Genomic DNA, 19,777 nt, shown 5'->3' on the forward strand with positions numbered 1-19,777 from the left:
ATTAACTCCAGAAGGTACTTGTTACTCCTCTGTTCTACCAATACAGACATTGAGTCTTAGACGGAATTAAAACAACTTGTCCCAAATCACTAGGGCTGTTGGGTGGCAGAGGCGAGATTCAGATGCCAATGTCGCTGACTCAGGTGTCCTCCGCCCCTCCCCCGGGGTCATTGTGCTTCACTGTTTAGTGAGGACCAGCACTGCCTAATAGGGGCATGGCTTTTGGAAACCAGCACACATGGGTTTGAGCTGCAGCCCTGCCACTGACCAGTGACCTGCAGGGGATGATTGCATGCCTTGCTCAAGGTTAATGCCCTTCACTGAATGGTGACAATTAGGAGGGTAAAACGGAAGCACATACAAATTGTCTTCATACATTTTGGGGCACAGAGTGGGCATTCAATAGTGGAAGCTGTTACTATTTTGCATATATTCATACATGATTGTATGAATATAAAGATCTTTTTTTTGCACACTCACTGTATGCATGCTGTATTATCTTAGGGTTATTGGTGGTTACAAATACGATCGTTATAATATCCAGTCACTAATTTGTGAGAACTTATGGTTCGGTAACATGAAGTGCAACTCTCTAGGACAATTATTTTATTTTGCAGTTTTGGAAATTGATGTCCTGAGGTCAGGTGACTTTTTTTTAAGTAATCATCTGTTGCGTTTAATTAATCATTTAAATTCCCTATGAATTGGATTCCTTATTCCCAAACTACACACTTTCCACATGTATTTCTGATTTATGTGAAAGAAATTTGACAGTGAGGTTGCATTTCAAGTGTCTGATGGAGAAAACAGTAGGAAATATTCCATTCCAAAAGAAATACCGTCTCTGCTTCCCCTTTATTCTGGTTCTTGTGGAATATCTGACACTTTGTTTACATGATGGTTACTGGGTGACATCAGACCCCTAAAATTCTACTGTTGGTAAGGATTTTGTTTGACTGAAGGCTTTTTATTATCTTTCAAGTGTGAACACTCTGGAAATTTTGAAATGCCTTAGAAAACACTTCAGAATCTAAAGGTTAAGTTTCCCCTCTTAGATCCAAAATCAAAAAGTGCTCTTTCTTGCACCGTCTGTGTTGAAAATGTTTTCACTCCTCTTTTTTAAACTAACTTGCGTCCTCGCTCGGTCTCGTCCCTCTGACCTCCGGTTCTGAGGAGCCTGCCGTTCTGAGTCACTGTCAGGGTTTGTCTTGAACGTTTCCGTGTCTGTGCACCAGATTCATTTATAATATTTTTACTTCCAGTAATGGGTATGACTCCAGATAGCCTCAGGTTTATTTTATGCTTTTTGTTCCACTTTCCTCTGTAACTATTGCTTTTAACCATACAGACAGTAAAACTAATAGAAACCAAGGAGCCACTTTTCTCCTAAAGAAGAAAATAACTATGAGTTTTCTAGTTTGGCCAAGCTGGATGCCCACGGCCAGCCACTTCCCGGGTCAGAGCAAGATTCACACTGGACAGTGACTGTCCTCATTTTTGCCCTGCAGAATAAGACTTGGGATTTCATTTGCCTGAAAATGAACTCTGGGCTGCAGTCTAAATGCTTTTATCACTGCCCTAGGTTTGATAATGTCAATCAGTCTGATTTTCTTGAGATCTGAGAGCCATCCTCTTAGAATGAAAAAATTTGTCTTGAAGATTTTCATTAGAAGGATTTTACTTGTGGTAATTAAAAAAAAAAAGAAATGATCGAGCAGACAGTAAGTAATTAGTCAGATAAGAAAGCTGAATAGTGTGCTTGATGCTCTAATGACACATATACTTTTCCTAAAATGGATTTAAACCTTTCTTAGGTCCATATATAGCTTTGTCTAGAATTTTAGACAAAGAGATAGAGTTGCTTCACACACAGGTCACCTGTAAACATGTCCTCCATGGAGGTCTTCCCCCCTTGGGAAAGAAAATTAGTGTGAGCACTACATTTACTGCCGATTTCCAGTATTTATTAGGTTAACCTGTTAATGTCTCAAATACTGTGCCCATACAGTCCCTACAGAAATGCTGGATTGAGATGGTTATTGCTGATATTCCCACTCTTCTAATGAGGAAAATTAATTTAGAGAGGTTACATTATTTACTTAAAACCACACTCCGAATAAGTAATAATAAAAATATAGATATCATTTTTCTTGATTGCTTCTCATATTCCAATGTGCTAAATGCTTTATGTAGACGATCTTAGCCCCACAGTACTTTCATCTCCCTCTCTGTTGATGAATGAGGAAGTCAGTGCTTGAGATGTTACACACCTTTGCTGAGGTATCACAGCCGATAAGGGGAGGGTCTTGGTTTTAGCACCAGATAGAAGTTTTGATTCTAGACCTCTTCGTCTTACCAACAGTATATTATATTGCTGACCTACCATTACCATATATGAAAGTTCTGAATTAGAATAACTCAGGTCTGTCACACAAGGCTTGGTGTGCTGTGGCTTCTGGCTACCCTTGCCCTCTACCTTCCTCTTTAAAACGGGCCTCAGAAACCAAACTCTGATTTAGAACATGGCATCTGAGAGAAACACACTTTTGGTTTAATGTTGTCTGAGAGTCCATTCCATGGGGTATGAAGGATTATCTTGGGTGTACATTTTATGTGGTCTGTGGGCCCCCTAGATTCAAGTGTTGGTTTGTTCTGTGAGAGGACCTCATCCTCTGTTATGTTATATGTCTGTTTGGATACTTTGTTTCATTAGGGGGCAGAGGAATCGGTCTTTAAGATATACCTTCATACTGTTTTTGAGTTCTGTTTTCGAAAGTTACATACCAGGTATTTTTGGTAAACCTTGGAGGCAGCTATTACTGGGGAATTTTTTTTTTCCTTTAGTTTATATATTCTTCAATCTTCTTTCTAGGTTGGAATAATTCTTCATTATTCCACCCTTGCTACAGTACTATGGGTGGGAGTGACAGCTCGAAATATCTATAAACAAGTCACTAAAAAGGCGAAAAGATGCCAGGATCCTGATGAACTGCCACCTCCACCAAGACCAATGCTCAGGTATCTAAGATCTTTGTTTATTATATTAAATGTCCACTGAACCGTTGAGGTAAAGCTATTTTAAATAAAACAAAACAATGCTGAGTAAATTTTGGAAAGTCCAGAATGGACTTTGGAAGCTGGGCTTCCTGGGTTTGAGTACTGGCTGCGTAGCCTTCCAGCTGGGAGCCCTTCGTGAAGTTCTCCACCCTTTCCCAGCCTCCCTCCCTCATCTGCAACGTGGGAGTAAATAAGTGCTTTAAGGTGGGACTGGCCGTCTAACAGGCTCTGAGAAAATGTTAGCTGTTTTTATTTCCTTAGGGGTCATGTTGGAGATTTTAATTTCCATAAGTATGTTTCAATTTAATTATTCTCTACAAAAGACAACACAGTTTTGGAGTTACACCCTTCTTCCCAATTGTAATAATAATGGATTACCAGGCTGGATGAGTAAAAATTGACCAGAGCCGACCTTGTGGATCCAATGCTGGCTGTGTGGCTGGCACTGGGCCAGGCACCCAAGCTGTCCTGCCTCTAAAGAGTTTACAGTCTGCCTGAGGAGACCGTGAAGAAGCCCCTGGGGGCGGTGTGGGAACTGTAGCAGGGATAGGTTCTTATGAAAGTGCAAACAAAGGCGCCATTAATTTGGGGTGATGGTGGGTATTGGGAAGTATTGACCATTAGGGATGACCTTCCTGAGTGATTAGGGCAAAGGCGAGAAGCGATGCTGCAGACACAGGATTACGTGGGGACCTAGGGAACTTGGAGAAATGTACTTTGGCTGGAACCAGGGTGAAAGCTCCGTGTCAGGCCTGTGGGAGCCGTGTGAAAATGTGGGGCTCCGTGGAAGACTTTTATCTCAGGGAGTGGCCGGACGAGGTATCTTTCTAGAAGGACAGCCTTGCATTAGGACGCCATATAAACTGGAGAGCCTGAGGATAAGGAATTCTGCTGAGGTCGTTTGGGTGGTCCGCGTGAGGACTGAAACCACAACAGTTCCCCTCATAGAGAATGGAGGGGGTGCATGTTCAGGACACTTGAAGCAGCTTCTCTAGGATGGATGACCAGTTAGATTTAAAATTGTGGGAGGGAGAGAAATTCAAAGATGGTTTCAGATTACTCCCATTCACCGAGGGTACTTTAGCACATGGCACTTCCATCGTCTGAGAATATAGAAAATGTAGAATGGCGGGGCAGGGAGGGTACATGCAGAGGAGGTAGGCTCACTAGTACTTTCTGTGAGTAGATTACATTTTTGGAAACAGGATGCTCCGCAGGGAAGACGTGTTAGGCGTTTTGGAGACAGCACAGGAGATGTTCTCACATGTGGTCACTGAAGCAATGATGATGAACCAGATGCCCCAGGGAGAAGTTAGCTTGGTCCTGGGGCCATGCTGACATTTAGTAGATGGGCCATAGCCGATAAAGGGAAGAACTGAAAGAGAACACCTGAGAACATACAAGATTCAGGGGGTGAGTGGTGCATGGACGACGGGCGGCAGCAGGCGCGCTCGGCCACAGAGTCAGATTATAGGACTCGATTTGACACCTCTGTCCCTGGCCTTAAAAGAACTGAGAGATGGTGTTTGAAGAAGAGGTTTGGGGATCCCATCCTCCTTCCTGTTAGGTTCCAAGGAGAAAAAAACAAAACAAAACACAAAAAACACCAAGCACAGGTGTTAAGTCCCCAATACTGTCTTCAGCCAGCCAACTCAGGACTCGGGCTGTGTCTCTAGAAGTGGCAGATGCACAGTTAGGATTATGACCCAGCCTGGGAGGAACTGGCAAGGGGCACAGAGTCCCTACTATCTCTTTTCAGAGAGCTCAAAGAAGCTCTGGCTGAGAAAGGATGTTTCTCTTGTAGGACCTGCCACCACTCTGTCTCCCTCTGTTATTATGGCACCGTCATTTTTTCTGCTGTCCCCAGTGTGTCCACGGGAGAGGGTCAGGAAAGGACTGCACACTGTGTGTAGCTGCTGGGACTGGGCACCTGCTTTACCTGAGTGACAAGGGGCAAGCGTACACATTGGTAGGATGTCCCAGAACACGCAGGCTTAGCCAGACATTAAGAAACAATTAATGTCATGTGTTTAGTTTGAACTATGGCACAGCAAGACATTCAAGTCTACTTGGTAATGGGCTGACTTTCTGGTTGGAAGGCAGTTCCATCTGAAAGAAAAGAATGAAGGGCGCCTGGCTGGCTCAGTTGGTTGAGCAACTGCCTTCGGCTCAGGTCATGATCCCGGACTTCCGGGATCGAGTCCCGCATCGGGCTCCCAGCTCCTTGGGGAGTCTGCTTCTCCCTCTGACCTTCTCCTCTCTCATGCTCTCTCTCACTCATTCTCTCTCAAATAAATAAAAAAAAAAAAAAAAAAAAAAAAGAAAAGAATGAAAACCTTACCTGCAGTAGCCTGTCCTGTCCACAGGGTGGCAGAAGCTGACCAGCTTTCCTCAAGTTGGAAACTTGGTAGCCTGTTCTAAAAAAAAAAAAAAGAGAGAGATCCAAACAAACATTTTTAAAAAAATTTCAGAAACTTATTGTTAACATAACAGCCTCCAAAAGTTAATCTCCAGCTTGTTAATGGGGATAGGAATAATAATGAGTCCTGAAGGAAGGCTTTTGCAGGACAGGGATACTGGGATGTGTACACCCTGATAACTTGGAGTGATGAGCTGATATTTGCATTATTCCTCCTTCCAGGTTTTACCTGATCGGAGGTGGCATACCCATCATAGTCTGTGGCATAACGGCCGCGGCAAACATCAAGAATTACGGCAGTCGGCCAAATGCACCCTAGTGAGTGTTTTGTGTTCTCTGTGTACCTGAACCCGATTTCTTCCCTTTTTAACGATTTTCCCAGGCCCTGACTTGATTGCAGTTTCTGGAACAGCTCATTGGTGCGTCGCCTCTGACCCAGTTTCTCGTCTTCTTTTCTAGCTGCTGGATGGCCTGGGAGCCCTCCTTGGGAGCCTTCTACGGGCCTGCCAGCTTCATCACTTTCGTAAACTGTATGTACTTTCTCAGCATATTTATTCAGTTGAAGAGACACCCCGAGCGCAAATACGAGCTGAAAGAGCCCACGGAGGAGCAGCAGCGGCTGGCAGCCGACGAGAACGGCACGGGGCGTCGCCAGGACTCCCTGTCTCTGTCTCTCATCTCCACGTCAGCACTGGAAAATGAGCACACTTTTCATTCTCAACTGCTGGGGGCCAGTCTCACCTTGCTCTTATACGTCGCCTTGTGGATGTTCGGGGCCTTGGCCGTTTCCTTGTATTACCCTCTGGACTTGGTGTTTAGCTTCTTTTTTGGGGCCTCGTGTTTAAGCCTCAGTGCCTTCATTGTGATTCACCACTGCGTGAACAGGGAGGATGTTAGACTTGCATGGGTCATGACCTGCTGCCCCGGCCGGAGCTCGTACTCTGTGCAGGTCAACGTGCAGCCCCCCAGCTCCGGCGGCACAAACGGAGAGGCCCCGAAGTGCACCAACAGCAGCGCCGAGTCCTCGTGCACCAACAAGAGCACGTCGAGCTTCAAGAATTCCTCCCAGGGCTGCAAACTGACGAACCTGCAGGCGGCCGCGGCTCAGTGCCACACCAACTCTCTCCCCTTGAACTCAGCACCTCAGCTCGACAACAGTTTGACAGAACATTCGATGGACAATGATATCAAGATGCACGTGGCGCCTTTGGAGATTCAGTTTCGCACAAACGTGCACCCGGGCCGCCACCATAAAAACAGGAGTAAAGGACACCGAGCGAGCCGACTCACAGTCCTCCGAGAATACGCCTATGACGTCCCAACAAGCGTGGAGGGCAGTGTGCAGAACGGCTTCCCCAAGAGCCGGCCGGGCAGTAACGAAGGACACTCGAGGAGCAGAAGGGCGTACCTAGCCCACAGGGAGAGACAGTACAATCCCCCGCAGCAGGAGAGCAGCGACGGCTGTAGCACACTCCCCCAGAGCAGCAGAAATTTCGAAAAGCCCATTTCAAACAGTAGTAAGAAAGATGCCTTAAGGAAGCCAATTGCAGTTGAACTTGAAAGCCAGCAGAAGTCTTACGGACTCAACTTGGCCGTCCAGAATGGACCAGTCAAAAGCAACGGGCAGGACGGCCCCTTGCTGGGTACAGAGAGCACTAGCAACGTTAGGACCGGGCTGTGGAAACACGAAACTGCTGTGTAGCACTGGGGGAGTTGGGAGGGGGGGAGTGGTTTTGAGGCAGAAACCCAACAAACTGTGAGCTTCACATTCCTTTAAGCTACGAACGTGTGCAAACGGTTTACAGCCACCTTAGGGATTCGAAACAGTTTTGAATAAACGTCTACATTTGGGATTTTACATATTTTATATCCCCCGATCGTTGCTTTTTTTTATGAACTAAAGAAAAAAGAAAAAGCCCTCTGAGCATTGTTTTAGTTGTAAAGCACCGGCAGGACTTGGAGAATCTGAAATGTCATTTTTTGGAACCTGTTCTATCTACTTAACATTTCAGGCTTGTATTTGATACAATAAATAGGTGTTTGTAATTGTGTCAGTCTTACATTTTTGTGTTTTGTAAGAGAGGCGCGTAGCTCTGATTGTGTTTACACATGGGGCGTCTTAACGAGCACGCCGCGTAAATCAGTTCTCAGACTTTCACGTAATTAACTCCACCGATTATGACATATAAATCAAAGCTTTTTTGGATGGATGTATTTTATAAATACAGTTTTAAATGCTACCAGGTTTTTTAAAGATCTCATGGAATTTTTTTTTTGGAAATCAAAATGCCTAAAAAGCTCTTTCTAAATTGCATTACTTTGCTGTATCACTTCAGTCCTATTAATATTGTTTTGTCACTTTTGTGGCTTTTCAGTGATTTATATTTTGGTTTAATTGTGTTATACATTCTGCCCATCTGTTATTCTTGAATGTAAGGGAGGAGCTACCATAAAAGTAAGAATCACACTCACTTATTCTGAGTTCTTCAGTACTGGCCGTTATGTTGGCTCTTACTCTGTTCTCAGATAGAGCTCCTCAGGTTCATGCTGAAGTACTCATCTTTCAGTTGCTTTCAGAGGGCAAAAACTGCCCTGATCCAAATGTTGTCATTGGTGTTGATGCACTACAGTCATTAACCATCCCTGGTCCCTAGTTTCACTGGAGTCCATTTCTGAAACTTTGTTTTGCCTTTTTTTTTTTAAGTTATTTAATATGTTGCATTTTAAAAACAATTTTAATGTCAGTATAGTTAATGTGCACTGTTACAGTACTTTACATTAGTATACATTACTCAACATATGTCATAATAAATGTGCTCTTAATCCCCTTCACCTGTTTCACCCATCCCCCACCTCCCGTTTTGTAACAATCAGTTTGTTCTCTCTAGTTGAGTCTGTTTCTTGGTTTCTCTCTCTTTTTTAATGTGTTTGCTTGTTTTGTTTCCTAAATTCCACATATGAGTGAAATCACATGGTGTTTGTCTTTTTCTGACTGATTGACTTTGCTTAGCATTATACTCTCCAGATCCATCCATGTCATTGCAAATGGCGAGATTCCGTTCTTTTTTAAGGCTGAGTAATATTCCTGTGTGTGTGTGTGTGTGTGTGTGTGTGTGTGCATGCGCTTGTACATACCACCTCTTCTTTATCCATTGATCTATTGATGGAAACTTGGACGGCTTCCATAATTTGGCTTTTAAATAATGCTACAAAAAACAGAGGGGTGTATAAATTTTTTTTTAATTAGTGTTTTCATATTTTTTCATATTCTTTGGATAAATACCCTGTAGTGGAATTACTGGTTCACATGGTAATTCTATTTTTAATTTTTTGAGGGTCTCTATACTGTTTTCCACAGTGGCTGTACCAGTTTGCATTCCTACCAACAGTGCACAACTGTTCCTTGTTCTCCATATCCTTGCCAATACTAGTTATTTGTTGTGTTTTTTATTTTAGCCATTCTCACAGGTGTGAGGTGATACCTCATTATGGCTTTGATTTGCTCCCTGATGAGTGATGTTGAGCATCTTTTCATGTGTCTTGGCCATCTGCATAAATTCTTTGAAGAAATGTCTGTTCATGTTTTCTGCCCATTTTTAAATTATTTTTATTAACATATAATGTATTATTTGCTCCAGGGGTACAGGTCAGTGAATCATTAGGCTTTCAAATTTCACAGCACTCACCATACCACATACCCTCCCCAATGTCTATAACCCAACCACCCTCTCCCTATCCTCCTCCCCCCAGGAACCTTCAGTTTGTTTTGTGAGATTAGGAGTCTCTTATGGTTTGTCTCCCTCCTGATCCCATCTTTTTATTTTTGCTTTCCCTACCCTCCAACCGCCCAGCCCTGCCTCTTAAATTCCTCATATCAGAGAGGTCATATGATAATTGTATTTCTCTTCTGCCCATTTTTAAATTGTATACTTTGTGTTTGGGGGTTGACTTGTTTCAGTTCTTTATATACTTTGGATACTACCCTTTATTGGATTTATCATTTGCAAATACTTTCTCCCATTCTGTAGGTTGTCTTAGTTTTCTTGATTCCTTTGCTGAGTCGAAAATTTTTATTTTGATGTAGTTCTAGTAGTTTATTTTTGCTTTTGTGTCCCTTGCCTCAGTAGAAATATCTAGAAAAATATTGTTATGGCTGATGTTGGAGAAATTACTGTCTCTGCTCCTTCTAGGATTTTTGTGGTTTCAGGACTCACATTGAGGTCCTTAATCCATTTTGCATTTATTTTTGTGTATGGTGTAAGACTGGTCCAGTTTTATTCCTTTTGCATGTAGCTGTCCAGTTTTCTGAACACCATTTGTTGAAGAGACGGTCATTTTCCCATTGCATATTCTTGTCTCCTTTGTTGAAGATTAATCAACCATATAATTGTGCATTTATTTCTATGCTCACCATTCTGTTCCATTGATCTTGGGTCTGTTTTTGTGCCTGTGACATACTGTTTTGACTACTACAGCTTTGTAGTGTATCTTGAAATTTGGGATTGTGATGCCTCCAGTTATGATCTTCCTTTCCAAGATTGCTTTTGCTATTGGAATCTTCTGTGGTTCCATACAAATCTTAGGAGTCTTTGTTCTAGTTCTGTGAGAAAAAAAAAAATGCTGTTCATATTTTGATAGGGATTGCATTAAATCTATGGATTGCTTTGGGTAGTATGGACATTTTAACAGTATTTGTACTTCCAGTCCATGAATGTGGAATATCCTCTTGTTTGTGTCATCTTCAGTTTCTTTTGTCAGTGTTTTACAGTTTTCAGTCTACAGATCTTTTGCCTCCTTGGTTAAGTATATGCTTAGGAATTTTATTACTATTATTTTATTACTATTATTACCTTGGTACAATTATAAATTTTTTTAAGATATTATTTATTTATTAGAGAGAGCACACACAAGCAGGGGGAGTGGCAGAAGGAGAGGGAGAAGCAAGCTCCGCTGCATCCCAGGAATCCAGGATCATGACCTGAACAGAAGGCAAATGCTTAACCCACTGAGCCACCCAGGTGCCCCTGGGATTGTTTTCTTAATCTCTCTTTCTGCTACTTCATTTTTATTGTGTAGAAATGCAATGGATTTCTGTGTATTGATTTTGTGTCCTGTGACCTTACTGAATTCATTTATCAGTTCTAGTAGTTTTCTCGTGGAGTCTTTAGAATTTTCTTTATCTAGTATCATGTTATGTGCAAATAGTGAAAGTTTTACTTCTTCCTCACCAATTTGGATGCTTATTACTTCTTTCTGTTGTCTGATTGCTGTGGCTGGTACTTTCAGTACTGTGTTGAATAATAGTAGTGAGAGTGGACATCCTTGTCTTCTTGTTCCTGACCTTACGGGAAAAGTTCTCAGTTTTTCTCATTGACTATGATGTTAGCTATGGGTTTTTCACATATGGACTTTGTTATGTTGAGATATGTTCCCTGTAAACCTTTGTTTTGAGGGTTGTTTTTTTTTTTTAATCACAAATGGGTATTATACTATCTGTTGTAATGATCATATGATTTTTATCCTTTTTCTTGTTGATGTGACATCATGTTGATCAATTTCTGAATATTGAACCATGCTTGCATCTCAGGAATAAATCCCGCTTGATCATGGTGGCTAATTTTTTTTTTAATGTATTTTTGGGTTTAGTTTACTAACATTTTGTTGATGATTCTTGCATCCATGTTCATCAGAGATATTGGCCCATAGTTCTCCTTCTGTGCAATGTCTTTATCTGATTCTGGTATCAGGGTAATGCTGGCCTCATAGAATGAATTTGGAAGCTTTCCTTCCTCTTTCATTTTTTGGAAAGGTTTGAAAAGAATAGCTATTAACTCTTCTTTAAATGTTTCATAGAATTTACCTGTGAAACTGTCTGACCCTGGTCTTTTGTTTGTTGGGAGTTTTTTGATTACCGATTCAGTGTCATTGCTGGTAATTGGTCTGTTCAAATTTTGTATTTCTTCCTGGTTCAGTTTTGGTAGGTTTTATGGTTTATCCATTTCTTCTAGTTTGTCCCATTTGTTGGCATATAATTTTTCATTACATTCTTTTATAATCCTTCATATTTCTGTGGTAGTGTTATTTTTCTTCTTTCATTTCCAGTTTTATTCATTTAAATCCTTTCTTTTCTTTTTTCTTACTCTGGCTAAAGATTTTTCAATTTTGTTGACCTTTTCAAAGAACCGGCCTGTGGTTTCATTGATTTGTTCTATTGTTTTTTGTTTTAGTTTCTATTTAGTTTATTTCTACTCTAATCTTTATTATTTCTTTAATTCTACTGTTTTTGGGTTTTGTTTGTTCTTTTTCTAGCTTGTTTAGGTGTAAGGTCAAGCTGAGTTTTTTCTTGCTTCATGAGGTTGGCCTGTAAACTTCCCTCTTAGAACAACTTTCACTGCATCCCGAAGATTTTGGACCATTGTTTTCTTTCTAATTTGTCTCCATGTATTTTTTATTTTGTCTTTGGTTTCTCAGTTGACCCATTCATTGTTTAGTAACATGTTATTTGACCTCTTTATATTCTTTCCAGATTTTTTCTTGGGGTTAATTTTTGGTGTCTTAGTGTTGTATTTAAAAAAAAAGCATGTTACGACTTTGATCTTTTTGAATCTGTTGAGATTTATTTCGTGGCCTAGTATGTGATCCATTCTGGAGAATGGACCATGTGCACTGGAAAAGAATGTATATTCTGCTAATTTAGGGTAGAATGTTCTATTACTATATTACTACCTGTTTATGTTTGTAATAGTGCTTTATGTATTAGGGTGCTCATGTTAGGTGCATAACATCTATGATTGTTATAGACTCTTGTTGAGTTGTCCCCTTTATTATTATATAGTGCCCTTCTTTGTCTCTTGTTACTTTGTTTTAAAGTGTATTTGGGGGGCACCTGGGTAGCTCAGGGGGTTGAGCCTCTGCCTTTGGCTCAGGTCATGATCCCAGGGTCCTGGGATCGAGTCCCACATCGGGCTCGGGCTCTCTGCTTGGCAGGGAGCCTGCTTCCTCCTCTCTCTCTGTCTGCCTCTCTGCCTACTTGTGATTTCTGTCTGTCAAATAAATAAATAATCTTTAAAAAAAAAAAAGTGTATTTTGTCCAAGAATTGCTACCCTTTCTTTCTTTTCACATCCATTTGCATGATAAATGTTTGTCCTTTCCTTCACTTTGAATCTGCAGGTGTCTTTAGGTCTGAAATGAGTCCCTTATGGGCAGCATATATATGGGTCTTGTTTTTTATCCATTCCATCATCCTGTCTCTTTTGATCAGAACATTTATTCCATTACATTTGAAGTAATTATTGATAGGTATGTACTTACTGCCATTTCGCTTTTTGTTGAATGGTTGCTTTTGCTGTTCTTGCCCTCTTTTCTCATGGTTTGCTGACTGTCTTTATTGATAGACTTGGATTCTATTCTCTCTCTTTCTCTCTCTTTTGTTTGTTTTGTTGTTTGTTTTTTGCAGCTCTATTACTGGCTGTTGATTTGTGGTTACCATTAGATTTGTGTATAATTACACATAGTCTATATTAAGTTGAAGGTCACTCAGGTTTTAACCCCTATTTTTACTTCTCTCCTCTCCCACATTTTAGGTATTGGTATCATACTTCACATCCTTTTATTTTGTGAATTCCGTGACTGATTTTGGTAGCTATACTTGTTTTTATTGCTATGTGCTTCCTACTTTTCTTACTCCTACTTAGGGTCTTTCCCTTTCACTCAAAGAGTCTCCTTTACATTTTTTGTAGAGTTGGTTCAGTGGTGATGAATTTCTTTAACTTTTGTTTGCCTGGGAAATTCTTTTATCTCCTTCTATTCTGAATGTTAGCCTTACTGGATATAGTATTCTTAGCTGTAGGTTTTTTACTTTCAGCACTTTGAGTATATCATGTCACTTTCTTCTGGCCTACAAAATTTCTGCTAAAAAATCAACTGATAGCCTTACGGGGTTTCCCTTGTACATAACTGCTTTCTTTTCTCTTGCTGCTTTAAAATTTTTCTCTTTCTTACTACTTTTCACCATTTAATTACTATGTCTTAGCAAGATCTTCTCAGGTTAATTTGGTTGGGGCCTCTCTGTACTTCCTGGATCTGGATTTCTGTTTCCTTCCCCAAATTTCAAAGTTTTCAGGTATTAGTACTTCAACTAAAATTTCCACCCCTTTTTCTCTCTTTCCTCCTTCTGAAATCCCTATAATACAAATGTTATTACACTTACACTTGTTGGTGTCACTGAGTTCCTTCAGTCTGTTTTCATTTTATATTATTTTTTCCCCTCTCTCTTCTATTCAGCTTTGATTGCTTTGCATTACTCTGTCCTCCAGGACACAGGTCTGTTCTTCGGTTTCCTCTAGTCTACTGTGTGTTCATCTAGGGTATTATTCATTTCAGCAAGTTCTTCATCTCTGGTTCTTTTTTGTTTTTTCTCTTTACGATCTCACTGAGGTCATACAGTCTTAAGTCTAGTGAGTATCTTTAGGAACATTACCTTAAATTCTCTAGCAGGCATATTACTTGCCTCCATTTTCTTTAGCTCTCTTGCTGTCATTTTGTCCTGTTCTTTAATTTGGGACTTACTCTTTTGTTTCCTCATTTTGTCTAACTCTGTTTCTCTGTGTTAGGAAAGTAAGCTATGTCTCCTGCTCTTGAAAGCAGTGGCCTTATGAAAAAGAGTTCTGTAGGGTCCTCTAGTACAGTGTCCCCTGTTATTCAGAACCTGGTGCTTCAATTATCTGCATTGGTTCCCTTTGCCTGTTGTGGGCAGGATTTGGTCCCTGTGTTAGTGGGACAGTGTGGGGCCACCTTGGGCTTAAGTTGAGTCAGACCAGTTATTTGCCAGAGTTACAGTCATGCTGAACTACTGGGTGCTTTCCCTATCTTGTCCCAGAAGTGTTCAATGTTAAACAGGGCCTGCCATCGGACCTGATGTCTGCCACCAGCCCACTGCAGTCAGACCAGTGTGTGTAGTTATCTTCCCCTCTCCCTTGGGCAGGGGTCACTTCGGAGTGATGCTGGCCCCTGTCAGGGCTGCTGGCATGCTGTCAGGCTTGTGGCACTGCTTTGTATGGGCTCTAGATGGGAGTAAGTGGAGGGGGTTCATTGGCAGAAGAACACGGTATTGGGGCACATAGTACCAGTAAGGTCTGCCTTGGTCCCCCGTGGGAAGGTCAGACGGAGGGAGTGGATCTGTAGAAGCGTGGCAGGTAGAGGGGATGAGGGGTGGGCTTGTGGTGTTAGCAGGTCTTGTGTGGGTCTGCTGTGGGAGGGGAACTTTTCTGTACCTGGCTGGAGGGGGTGTGTCTGCAGGAGAACATCGGGGTGGGGCATGGTGTCAGCAAGTTAGGAAGTAAGTGTTGACACTATGCTGGTTCTCAAGATGTCCATGTGTCTAGAATGAGGTGCAGGGGAGGGACATGGCACCTGCCAGCTCCTTTTTTATCTGGAGAAGTCTCCCAAAGATCCCAGGTCCTCAGCACATGCTCTGAGGTTAGTAAACAAATCTCTCTCCTGTATGCCCCAGGAATGTTTCATTCTGCTGCTTCTATGCTGCATCTCCATGGGGCTGTTTGCTGTGTTGTCTCTTTCACGGTGGTAGGAATTCCATCCTCTGCTCTCTTGGAATAGAGCCTGCTGATTTTTTAAAGTTCTGGGTGTTAAGCCCTGCTGAATGTAAGAACTCAAGAGATTTGGCCACTTGGTTTTCAAAGCCAAACATTACAGGAATTCATCTTTCCCATGCATACTTCCTGGGTTGAAAGTCTGCTTCTCTCTTCTCTCTCCACCCATGGTGCCCCTCCTTTCTGTGGAGAGTCCTACAGGTTTAACTCCCAATCTTGTCTCTGCCCTTCCTACCCTCTTCAGTGTGTCCTCTTCTCTACATTTGGCTGTGGAGAGTCTGTCCTATCCGTCTTTGGGTTATCTTCTGGGTTATTTACACTAACCTGGCTGTTACCTGATTGGGTCCATGGGATAGGGAGAGCTTAGGGTCCTCCCACACCACCTTCTTCCCTGGAAGTTCATTCCTACAACTGCTTTGAAGATCAGAATGGGTCTGCCCTGACTCTTTTGTGCATCCAGGCCCTCAGGCAAGACAACACTGGAAAAGTGAGGCACAGCTCAGATCTGTGAAAGCTGACTAAAGGTTTGAATCAGATCAGATTCAAAGTATACATTCAAGAAATGCTGAGGGTCAAGTTTAGCTTGATCAATCTCAAATCTGAGATGTACTGTTTCACTTAGAGTAATTCTCAGAGACCTCACAAGATCACTTATTAGAGTGTGAATGTTCACTTGTCATTGGGTTACTGCATTAGACATTAGTTTGCTTTTCAGTAATAAAACTGGTAGTTCTGTTTAGCCTTTTGTCAGATGTTAAAGACACTCTTGTTTTTGTTAGGGGAAACAAGGAAACCAAATGGATAGATTTGATACTTGCATGCTGAACCTCTGCCTGGCCCAGGGTCTCCAGGGAAGTTGATGTATATGTGTAGGATAATGTTTAGAAATGACAAAGATAAACTAATAAGAGATGGAGTGAATAATGCTTATTTCCTTATCGCTATTTTAATTTTGCCCTTATATTTTCAGAGCATTCTTACAATATTTGACCTCTTTTTCTGACCCATAGGTCAACTCCATATAGACAAAGAACTTTGTTCTTCTGCTTTTTCCTACCTCTTCACAGGAAGTGAGGAATTTCCCTTCCTGGACACGTTGGCCATTCAGTAAGCATCTGTTAAATATAACTTTTTGTAGGTAATAGAAGACAGGAAGCCTGGGCCTAGGGGAGGGGTGGAAGACAGAAAAAAACCCCAATACTTGGAATAAAATGAAGATTCCACTAAAAATATTTGGAGTGTATTGATATTCAAAGCATAGAGAGTGGGGAGCATTGACTTTATGCTTTACACGCAGTATTTGTTGGAATCTGAATGTTATGTTTTGTATAGGATATGAAGAACACATTGTATCCCCCCCACCTTTGTCATTTGTGATTTATGGCTCATTGCTGGTTGAGGTTTCTCTATTTTTCATAGAACCATAAACTGTGAAGAGGTGTTTTGGTTTTCTCAGAGATTGGCTAATTCATTTTCCCCATTTAAAATTTTTGGCATCTGGGCCTCAAAGAATTTCTGACTTGAATGTGCTGGCCAGTTATCCTCTAGTGTCTAGGAGCAGGACTCATTTCTGATGTGGTCACCAAGCTTTGCAGCACATGGCCTTGCTTCCCTGGAGGCAATGACTCGGGATCCGCATGGTATTTATGATCTATAGTTTAACAAAATCTTCTCATCCCAGTTATTTCTTTCGAGTTTTAATTTCATAATGAGTTATAATTGGTCATGTCCTGCTCAAGAAAATGCATGTGATTTATTTTATTCCACGAAAGGGTTTTTAATCCTATGGTCATGCACTGTATAATATAATAAAGTGATGTTATTTACTAGTGTTAAATGCTAGCCTATATTTTTAGGATAACAGTTAAAAATCAGGTTTGTGCTTGAGTATTTCTATGATGAGATTTATATAAGTGTACAAATGTATATTAATATTTCAGGTCAAAATAGGTAGCAACTAATTAATTTAGAAATCTTGGGATTTTTTGCACATGCAATTTAACTTAACTCTGTACCCATATTCAATATATTTATATAAATGTAATTTATGAACAGATGGCAATTTATATATAGATGCTGAGGCTTACATTTTGCTTATTATTGAAAAATTAGAAAGTTAAAACATGCAAACCTACATGTTTCAGGTATTGAGTTCAGAATGCCCAAGCTGAAGTTGATCGAGACCATAAAAAATGCGAAAGTAAGAAAAAATTAACTGAAAACATTTCTCCAGGAATTAAACTAAATCATCAAGAAAAGTAAGTCCTTCAACAGCAATCCAAATGTTAAAACAAATGTTAATTCTCTTTCTTTTCAGATTCCCAGAATCATTTAATTATTTTAATATTCACTCCAGTGCTTTTATCTGAGAAATGATTTGATTATTTATAACACTTAGGATAGTGTTTCCCAAACTTGGGTCATTCATCACTCTCGCCAATTTTGCCATATTTCTCCAACATTCATATTAATACTGGCATATGGGTCTACTCACTTTTTTTCCCAGTGAAATACAAGTGATGATAAATCCAATACATTTATCAATATATCAATGAAGCCTACTCCTCTGGGAGAATTTGTAACTTTATTTTGTGTACTCTAGTCACTCTAGGCTGGCTCATCCTGTCTGTCAACCTTCCTTGGCAAACCTGCTGGTGTATGTGAAACCCTCAGCAGCCTTTGGTCATAGCTTTCTTTCAGCTTCTTTTCACTGGGGATGCCAGTGGCTCAGAGGTGGACACTGAGTGTGAATTTACAGGATCCCTATTATAGTCAGAGATGGACCACTACCTACACTTACAGAGTTGGATGCTTAGAATTAATTCCTGGCTGAAATCTTATTAGATTCTTTCCAGCCAACTTTTGCTTTATATTGTCTGAAACACATGTTGTCCTTCTAATTGTGTTACGTCTACAATATGGTGGAAGAAAAGTATGTGTGAGTGTATATGTTTAATCCATTACTGGCTGCCATCATCTAGTTTGAGAAGGTCCTGATGAAAATTTTTACCAGAATATTCCATGCATTTTTTTAAAAGTTCAAAATCTTTCTAAAGGGTTCTTTAGATGCATTCACAATGTAAAGACTCTAGCTAATGCCTTCTTGAATGTTGTGATCATTGTGTTCAGTGTCTTTGCAGATAACATCAATAAACATTGGTTTGTACAGGTATTTCAGAGTGTTCACATAAGAATGCATCATTTTAAGGGCTTGCTGCAGTAAGAATTTCTTGCTGAAGCAGTGCTCTCCTGTATATGTCACTAGTCTGGCAGCCTCCCTCAGGGGTTTTCACCCCAGCTCTGTGCTCTCTAGGCCCTTCCTCAGAGGATGAGTGGTAGCACATGGGAGGGTTGTATGGATCAGGTCTGGAGATGGCATATGGCATGTCACACTGACCAGAGAAAAGTTGTGGCCACACCTAACTGCAGAGTGGGCCAGGAAACCAAGTCCAGCTGTGTGACTCGGAAGGAAGGAGAGATGGTTTGCTGAACAAATAACCAGGTGTAGCCATAGGGATGGGAGGGTTGTATGGATCAGGTCTGGAGATGGCATATGGCATGTCACACTGACCAGAGAAAAGTTGTGGCCACACCTAACTGCAGAGTGGGCCAGGAAACCAAGTCCAGCTGTGTGACTCGGAAGGAAGGAGAGATGGTTTGCTGAACAAATAACCAGGTGTAGCCATAGGGATGGAGTCCTAGGATAGACAAGAGTGAGCTCTGTTCCCACCTAGTCTTCTTAACCGGTTACAAATCTTACCTTCAAAAAAAGCCCTGTCTATTATGAGTTCTAAACAAAAGTGTTAGATTTCATGTCAGTTCCCAAAATTATGTCATGGCCAACATTTTTAAAAGAATTCGGTAAATACGTGGAAATTCAGTATCCATCCTGATCTATGTCCTTAATATTCTTATTTAACAGGGATTATATTGCAAGGCTTATTTGCTGAAGGGGAAATATATTCAATGTAATTAATCTCCAGAATTTTTGGTCTTGCAGAACTGAAACTTTATGCCCATTAAACAACTCCCCATTTTCCCTTCCGCCCAGCCCTTGACAACTACTGTCCTACTTTGTTTTCTATAGATTTGATTACTCTAGGTACCTCTTATAAGTGGAATCGTACATAGTTGTCTCTTTGTGACCGGCTTCTTTCACTTAGCATAATACCCTCAGGATTCATCCATGGTGTGGCATGCATCAGAATTCCTTCCTTGTTAAAACTGAATAATATTCCTTTATGCGTATGTTCCCTATTTTCTTTATTTGGATAGCTTCCATCTTTTCACTCTTGTGAATAATGCTGCTATGAAAATCGGTGTACTACAAATAACCTCTTTGAGACCCTGTTTTCAGTTCTTTTGGATTTATATCCAGAAGTGGAATTGCCATATCATATAGCAATTCTGTTCTTAATTTTTTGAGAAACTGCCATAATATTTCCCTGGGGGCTGCACCATTTTACATTCTCACCATTTGCCCAAGGGTTTCGATTTCTCCATATCCTCATCAACACTTGATTTTTTTGTTCCATAGCAGTCTTCCTATAAGTGTGAGGGGGTAGCTCATTTGGGTCTTGATTTATATTTTGCTAATGATAAGTGATAGTGGGCATCTTTTCAGATTGTCATTGGCCATTTTGTGTATCTTTGGAGAAAATGGGGATCCTTTCTCTATTATTTCATCGAGTT

General features: G+C 40.9%; 1 protein-coding gene across 2 annotated transcripts in view; it reads left to right on the forward strand.

Annotated features, from left to right (window-relative positions):
- The window catches only part of LOC111149030 (adhesion G protein-coupled receptor A3), a 134,403-nt gene extending 127,013 nt beyond the window's left edge, over nt 1–7,390 (forward strand). Inside the window, exons 17-19 of one of the 2 annotated variants that reach the window (XM_022505918.1) lie at nt 2,873–3,018; nt 5,699–5,794; nt 5,936–7,358. In XM_022505918.1, the coding sequence (XP_022361626.1) occupies nt 2,873–3,018; nt 5,699–5,794; nt 5,936–7,178 (1,485 nt within the window). In that variant the 3' untranslated portion in view covers nt 7,179–7,358. Of the gene's footprint in view, nt 1–2,872; nt 3,019–5,698; nt 5,795–5,935 lie in introns of both variants that reach the window. The other variant, XM_022505919.1, reaches the window with a different exon arrangement.
- Nucleotides 7,391–19,777: the final 12,387 nt, after the last annotated feature.

Source organism: Enhydra lutris, unplaced genomic scaffold (genome assembly GCF_002288905.1).
Source record: "Enhydra lutris kenyoni isolate GAN:26980312 unplaced genomic scaffold, ASM228890v2 scaffoldscaffold21, whole genome shotgun sequence".
Taxonomy (NCBI): Eukaryota; Metazoa; Chordata; class Mammalia; order Carnivora; family Mustelidae; genus Enhydra; species Enhydra lutris.